This window comes from Polyodon spathula, chromosome 7 (genome assembly GCF_017654505.1).
Source record: "Polyodon spathula isolate WHYD16114869_AA chromosome 7, ASM1765450v1, whole genome shotgun sequence".
NCBI classification, from domain to species: Eukaryota; Metazoa; Chordata; class Actinopteri; order Acipenseriformes; family Polyodontidae; genus Polyodon; species Polyodon spathula.
The window spans coordinates 20,680,301-20,689,053 of NC_054540.1; the positions used below are offsets into that span (position 1 = coordinate 20,680,301).

The following is an 8,753-nucleotide window of genomic DNA, read 5'->3' on the forward strand; positions in this document are numbered from 1 at the left end:
ATTCACACTCCCCGCTTCCACAGAAGAGTGACACATTAAATTTAGCCAGTAGATTGAGAATACCGTAATTCAACAAATTCAGAAGCAATGTTTCCAATTGTATAGTACATCCCCAGAAGATCTTTCTGATTAGGGTGGCAGCTTAGGCCCTCAAAGTTCAAATACAGTGGCTTGCGAAAGTATTGAGCCCCCTTGGCATTTTTCCTATTTTGTTGCATTACAACCTGGAAGTAAAATTGATTTTTATTTGGATTTCATGTAATGGACATACACAAAATAGTCCAAATTGGTGAAGTGAAATGAAAAAAATAACTTGTTTAAAAAAATTCTAAGAAATAAATAACTGAAAAGTGGTGCGTGCATATGTATTCACCCCCTTTGCTATTAAGCCTCTAAATAAGATCTGGTGCAACCAATTACCTTCAGAAGTCACATAATTAGTTAAATAAAATCCACCTGTGTGCAATCTAAGTGTCACATGATCTGTCACATGATCTCAGTATATATACACCTGTTCTGAAAGGCCCCAGAGTCTGCAACACCACTAAGCAAGGGGCACCACCAAGCAAGCGGCACCATGAAGACCAAGGAGCTCTTCAAACAGGTCAGGGGCAAAGTTGTGGAGAAGTACAGATCAGGGTTGGGTTATAAAAAAATATCAGAAACTTTGAACATCCCACGGAGCACCATTAAAGCAATTATCAAAAAATGGAAAGAATATGGTACCACAACAAACCTGGCAAGAGAGGGCTGCTCACAAAAATTCACGGATCAGGCAAGGAGGGCATTAATCAGAGAGGCAACAAAGAGACCAAAGATAACCCTGAAGGAGCTGCAAAGCTCCACAGTGGAGATTGGAGTATCTGTCTCAATATGGTGAATAATCTCATAGACAGATGTTTCAAATGCTTCTAGATGACAGTTTTTAAATCATATGTTTGTGGACGAGACATTTGGTGAGTTCCGTTATGGGCAGACAGTTTAAGGAGCAGTTTCAATTCAAAATACTGCATCAGTTCATTATCTCACGATGATTTATAACTGTAAACACCATAATAACCATGATCCTGTCTACACACTGTAAGGAGTTATAAGAATATTTTATATTTAACCTTAAGTAGAGGTCAAAGGTTACAGGCAAGGTGATTTTTGAATACAGCATATATGGGTTCCTATCTGTGTTCCATAGTAACCATTAACCTATTTGCACTTCATAAGGAGTTATAAGCTAGTTGTACATTTGACTGAAGATTTTGAAAGGTTTTTAAAGAAATGTGTCAGGTGGCCATATTGGTTTACACACAAACACAATTTTTTTCAATAGGGATTCACATAGGGATGATGTTTGTCAGCTTTGGAGCTTTGGAGTTCAAATAATCCATTTTACAACTGAAGCAGTTTTAAATTTAAGAAGAAAATGTAAGCCTGACGGGCATCTTGTTTTACAAAAGAACACAATTTTGCCATATTTGAATTCCATTGTCACCAGGATGATGCCTACCAAGTTAAAAGTTAGTTGGTTAAACGGTTTGCAAACAGAGGCAGTTTGATGTTTGGGCGTATTTTGGCAAATTTGGTGGCAGCCATTTTGATAGTAAAATTAATTGACTTCAGCTATGCAAACTTGAAGCAGGTTTGGTTGCTGATGACGTATGCAAAGTTTCAAATCAATCAGTTCACTGCTTCCCAAGAAGAGGATTTTGAAAGGTTTTTAAAGAAAAACACAAAAGTATGCAGTGTCGTGAATCCCCATTCCTGAAAGAAATGGTAAAAAACCAATCTGACTAATTTCAAAAGACAGAGCACAGGGCCAGCCCATCAAAAAGCTTTGAGTAAGTTTTATAGCCATTAAGCAAAGTAATATTGTCTTCATCAGCAGAAGTTTCTCCAGTGTAACAAAAAAGACTCCTTAAGTCTGGAAGCTCTTAGAAGATTGAACTAATATTATAAGGCTTTTTTTCCCCCTGCAACATACAGAACTAATTAAAAATGTTATATTGAGAAGGTTGGCAGATTTAATAAAATATAATATTTTACAGTACCAAGGCATGTTTAAATATACTCTCATCTTTGAAACTATATGTGAACTCATTTTAGGTTGTTTTTTTTTTCAAAACTTTATAAGATGACTGGACTTAATTAATCCTCATAAAGTGGAAAGCCTTGCAATAACAAATATTTGGAATGTGTCAGATTTATAATTTTATCAGTGATATGCTTTAAAGATAATGTAATCACTCTCCCAACATCAAGCTGAGTAGTCTAATCTGCCTGAGCCCCATCACATTAAAAACATTTTTAGCCACTTCTTTCCTAATTGCTTTAGAAGGATTAAAAGAGACATTTTAATAATCCTCCCGCTCGTCTCAATTTATTCCTCCTACATATAATCAACTGCTTCCTTTTTTAGATGTAAAATGTTATATTCTGTCGAACGTGATGCAAATTAATTTTCATTAAAACTGGTTTACAGTCTTTATTATTTTCATTACAATTGTAAGCTTTAACTTGATTTTCTGTTTTTCTCTTTTGTGACACTTACTGAGCGCAAAGCATACTCATCCTAAGATCTTGAGGAGTCCTGGCTGAGTCAAACACTAGCACAAACATATGAACTATTTCAAGACATCATGGTCTTAACATGGTTTTAAGGTACGTTTAAAAATCTCAAGATGTAATAGACATGTCTGTAAATAACCACTCCTGTGGAGTTGCATGTAGGCATAGGGATGTTTCAGAAACTAGGAGAGAGCTCTAAGTGGTTTTTCGGGTGGTATTAATCCCCTAAAGTTTCTCACTAGGGATGTCAGGTGGCAGCTTTTCAGATGTAGCCCTCAGGAGTAATTTCAGTTTAGTCTAAGAATATTTTGGTTCATTTAATCTCTATTGCGTCAACCAAAGTGAAAAGTATAGGATGTGGTATGGTTTTGTTCTAGTTGTAAAATAAAATGTGTGTTCAGCACTTACAACAGATTAATGAATACAACATATATAAACACTATTTTACACCCAATTTACAGCATGTTGACTCAAAGTAAACACACCTAATTAATTACAAGCTTTATTGGAGAACAGAATTGCAAACTACAGTATATGCACACAAATGCTTTAGTAAATCTGTGTTTTAAATTGTATTCATCTAGTATAAACTGGAATTTGTATTCCAATATGCATTCCTTTACGTTTTCCTCCTCTCACTAGCAGACTGTCACTCAACACATATAAAGGTTCTGACAGCTGTCTGCTCGTCTTTGGACAAAAGCTTTGACTTGAAAGACTAAGGTCTTAAAACAAGGAGTTGGAGTAATTCACTTTCAGGGCAAGATTTATGCAGGAAAGTCTGTCTCATGGCTGTGTATCCAAAAATGATTTCGATAGCATTATATAAAGGGGGCAGGATACAAAATAAAACATACAAAACTATAACATAAAATAAACCTGGTAAGGAAGTACTGTAAGAGATCAGACCCAACAGCCTCTGTGTGAGCTGAAGTAGGTGAGAGAAGGAGAGAGCAGGTAAATGTGACCTGTGGTAAATACTAAGAATCACAGCCTCCCTACCTCCATGTTGAATGGAGTTGCTGTTTCTGCTTAATAGTGACCAGTTGATTTAAAGACCAGCACTGCGGCATCTATGTGGAGTGAAGCCATTGCTTCAGCAGAGTATTATTTCTAAATATGCTGTTAAATGTGTTATATGAAAAAGCTTGGGTACAATGTCCAATGTTTATTTTAATGCTCATGTGCTCTAAATAAAATTAAAAAAAACACACACCCACCCATCAGTTTCTGTCCCACCTAAGATTCACTATCACACATACTGCATTAGATGAGTCAATACAGAAAGGGGCATCAAAGCAATTGTCGTCTAATCAGATCAATTTTCATATGAAAGCAAAATCTTCTGCTCAGCAATAAGTATATCAATGTTGACAAAGCCAACCGACCCTTTGAAAAAACTAGAGGTAAATCTTAACAATGTAATGAAGATTTGATATCTTCAATTTGCATTAGCACTGGGGACAGTGAGGGTCAAAATGTGTCTGTGTTTTCAAACTAATTATATACATTTAAAAATTGTAAATCATAAAAAAAGTGTAATCAGGGACCCTATTGAATGTGTGGATAAGTTATATGTTAGTGAGCAAGCATTCTATCAGCACATGTAATAGCATTTCTGTATCCAATTTCACAAAGCTGCTGGAGAGTGAAATTTTGTTCATTGATTATTTCTTTGAGTTTCCCTCAATGACTTAATTTGATTAAATTTGGAGAAAAAAACAAGATGTTAGGGTTTAAATCAACAATGTCCACCTGTCATTAACACCTGTCATTTTGGATGTGAAAATTTCACACATGTATCACCCACCAAACTGCAGCATACATGACTGTCAATATCAATACACAAGTTTATCAGTTCACTTTAAGTTTGGATCAAATTAATTTCCCTGCTGCAACTTCTTTTTCTTAAGCTTATATTTGGTGTTTATGGCAACCACACATTCCACACAGTTTCAGTAGCGGTTCCACAAACTCACATTAACTCAAAATCATCAAGAATATTTTGATGGTTATGAGAAACACATTTTAAAAATATGTCAGTACGGATATTACATTTTAGAATTTTAACACAAGGTTTTGTCGAACTTGGTTACTCAGGCTCATTAACTTTGCAAATGTTTATTATATTGTGAACTGGTACTACACTTGTATGACAAGAGTGAAACTGGCTATTGTTGTTTGCCTTCTCCACCTCTGAGGGGGGTGGGGGTCTGTGTGCACATGAATTCTGGCCCATAAATGAACTGTCTTTACAGAGAACTTGTGGGTGGCAAAGGAGGTGAGACGGCTGGGGAAGAGGGAGATTACTTCATAGTCAGGCATGGTCATTTCAGTGACCAAGATTTTCATGACTCAGTGGCCTTTTTGTGGTTTGTCAACTCTGTTACCTTTGTCAATAATTCTGAAAGCTTCCTTCAGTCATATAGCTGCATGAGGAAAGTTATGACATGTGCTGTCTCTAGGATACTAGTATTTGAACCTCTCAAAGATACATAAGCATTTATCCTGATGAAACTCTTGATATTGCACATTCTATTGCTACTGCAATATTTTGGTATATTGATATATTGTCTTTGGGTTCCTTGAAACAATACAGTATGTGCAAAAAATGTCTTGAAATCTAATGTTAGATTTGAGTTTCTAAAATCCTATGAGCATTTTGAGATAAATAAAAACTGACCACATGACATAATTCACACATTATATTTGTTGTTTTGCTTAGCCTTGAGAGGAACATGTTTTCAGCATAGTATATATAGTTTTAATTAATTTCCCTTGGCAGATTTTGCCTCAAACACAACTTGCAATTACACACCATTTCATAATTAGGAAGCATTTTCCTCATTAAAAAAAAAAACGTTTTAGTATGACCATTCCCGATTATTCAAGCTTTCCAGTCGTACTTCACTATTTCTTTTACATACATAATTGTGAAGAGAACATTTTTTTATACATACAGCATCACTTGATGAAAGATTGTTTGTCATATCTAAAAAGGTTCTACCAATCGATGTTCAAGATGTCATTTCCAAGAAGGTAAACATTTTTACCAGTTCCAAGAAAGAATGTACTATTACCAAAATCATCACCAAGTATGCCTTAAAATGCAGACAAATTGAAAACTACACAAAAGATTAAACTTACACTGCAGGAGCTCACAAAAAAGGGTTTTGCTGGAAAAATAAAAAGAGGTTAGAAACTGAACAAACAGTAGAAATGAAGTTGGTTGAAGTTTATTAAGTCAATAAGCTCTTCTGGTGTTAGGTTAAAATGATGTTATTCCCATGCTGCAGCTGTTGGCTGTGCAAAATAACTGTGAACAATTACCTGTAATGTTCTGTGCTTAAAAGATATAAAGGGATTCATTTTTTACAGTTACTATGTGTTATTTCTCACGAGAGTAACACATCAGTAAGAGTTGACGTACTATATTTATTATATCTGGAAGCCTTGTTCATAAATGAAATTCAGAACACTAATTGCTACCTAAGTCTCCTCTTGAAATGTTGACTTCATTTTTATGAAGTCTCAGTTGCAATTACTGTCAAACTTTTTTTCTCTGACATAATTATTACCAAAAGGAATGCATTTAACTGTATAGTTAAGCCCTTTGTATTTGGAGATTTACCAAATAGTTTGCATCATAGTCTTTGGATAAGATGCTTCTGGGTCCAATTCTCAGCTGGATTACTTCATACAAGAAAGGCTATCATGGTGAGTTGTATGTGGCAAGTCTGCTGCATACCTGCCCAAATAGAATGTATCACTTCTTTAGCAAAATACTGCTCAAAGTGCAAAGATCAGCTATTATTTTCATGGTTGAAAGCACCATGTAATGATACTTTACTCTGGATGTTATACTGATTGGTAAGGCTGTATTTTTTTCACTGCAATCACAGTTTTTACGATTTCTGTGAAATGTACCTATTGCCGAGTAATATGTAGTTCCCCATGAAAAATGCCTATTTCTGAAATAACAGTAAATATACTGTACATATTTTTTGTTATCACTTAGAAATAAATACAGCAAACATTTGCCTTATTGATGCACAACAATTGGGGACAGCACTACAATGGTGCATTTGCATTTCAGTTACAGAGTGCCAGTTCTGCAAGCTGCTTTAGAAACTTTATACAAAAGATGTAAACTAGCAGTACAGAATAAGTGATTTATATTTTATTCACACACTGTGTCCAGAACAGTTCAACTAGGCCATCTAGTGCTGAAATGATGAAAAACATTTACAGACCTGAAACAGTTGCTACAATAATAAATAATAATAAAAATAAAAATAATTAAAAAAACAGGAAGGGTACTAATACATTTCTAAATTGTTGAGGAATGTAGTGCCTAAACTAAAAACAGGAAGATATGCAATATACAAAAAGAGATGACTTTAGCTGATTTATGTCCAACCATATCATTTATTAAAACAATAAACATTACAAATGTACCAATATCGTCATATTACATACATGATAAATTTCCACAGAGCAATATGGGTTTCAATTAAATTAAAACGGTCTTAATGTCTTGTGATCCCAGGGGCCTATGGAATGGGATGTCAAGAGGCAATGTAAGTATAGGTTCCCTGGGAGGGGTGGGTTTTAAAAAATCTGTCCAATAGTACATTTCAGTGAAGGGTATGTAAAGGATTTTAACATGATCAGACGTCACTACTTGCTCAATATTCAATAACCAACAGTTTAAAGGGTGCAAAACTAGTTAAGTAGTAACTCTTCCAGCTCCACAAAGAAAGAGGTTTCTGGAGTTGTGTTGGAACAATCATTGATTATTGTGATACTATTGATAATTGGGTCTCCAAAGCTTAACATGATCAGTGTCATTGTAGACAGCCAATTTGCATATAAGGAGATGCTGGGGGAGAGGTGTCAAGTGCCATATAAATAAACTCAACATTGGAATTGATTTTATTCACACACACCCCTATACTGTGGGAGAGCTAACAAGCAAAAAGCACACTGATAAAAAAAGATTCATCAACAGCTATAGAACACTCAATGGCGGTATATGTAGTAGTACTGAAAAACTGTAAAGTCGTAAAAACGGAAAGTCTTTTAAGGGCATTGAGAAACACTTACAGTCAAAACAATAACCATGGTAAGAAACAACCAAAACTAGAGGAATACAGTATTAATTGAAAATGTACATGTACCTCATTTTCTTTAAAAAGCCCACAAACCAATAGTTGTAGACATTCCCCTTTGGTACTTCAAACCTTCAAAATCCAGTATTTTATTTTCATTTTACAATCTCCCTATTACACCCTAGTTTTATGGAATTATGGCTTTATTTTCTTACTTTATAGAAATACTCTTTGCTACATTTTGTGAGTTGTGCTTTTTAAATCAGTCCCGTCCACCCCACCCCACCCATTTCACTGTAATGTCTTTACATATTTTGCAGCCAATATAAAAAGTATACTTTTCTCTTTTGACTCCCACACTGGGCTTTTGGAATGTCACCACATAAATCTCTGCACTTCCTCGCTATCAGGCCAAAGAAAAGTTCTATTTAGAAAAAGGTAAAAGGTCAGTGCATTCACAGTTGTGTATAAACCTAGCTCTAAAACAAGCCTGAACACTGATGGCACTTGAATATTGAGTCTGTAGATTAAATATGGCAGGATATAATATCGAAATTCCAACAGCTTTTGGGGGACTGTTGCAGCAACTAAACACACACAAAACATTAGGTTCCAGAACAAAGATTTGGACTTGAGTGAGTCAGCAAAACTCCAAGCTGCAAACATATAGCCTGGAACCAGTATGAAAGGAACAAGTTTGTGCTTCTGGAAAATCTTCTTCCACACATAGAAAGGGTAGTGTCTGTTGTCAGCCAATAAATATTTATGAACGTAAGTAAACTTCCAAACCAAGAATAATGACAGGGCAGTGAGGGAGAAGAAAAAAATAGGATGCTTCTTCAGGGATTGAATAAAGTTTACAATTTTCTGGTAAGACAATGAATGGGAAATTGAAAATGCTAATGTAAATGAGAAAAAGTAAAACAACTGTGGGAAATTCAGACAAACCTCGTGGCTGCTCCTATCCCCTACAACTATCCCACCATTAAATACAATAAAAACAAGAAAGCCCACCAGCAACATGACATAAGGCCACGTCAAACAGATCAAACACTTCACATTTGTTGCTGACAGTATGTAATC

General features: G+C 35.2%; 1 protein-coding gene across 1 annotated transcript in view; it reads right to left on the reverse strand.

The window, feature by feature from the left end:
- Positions 1–6,893: 6,893 nt before the first annotated feature.
- LOC121318335 (putative Dol-P-Glc:Glc(2)Man(9)GlcNAc(2)-PP-Dol alpha-1,2-glucosyltransferase) overlaps positions 6,894–8,753 on the reverse strand; it is a 5,284-nt gene continuing 3,424 nt past the window's right edge. Inside the window, exon 3 of the mRNA XM_041254876.1 lies at positions 6,894–8,753. This exon is cut by the window's right edge and continues 351 nt beyond it. Coding sequence (XP_041110810.1) covers positions 8,046–8,753 — 708 coding nt within the window. The 3' untranslated portion in view covers positions 6,894–8,045.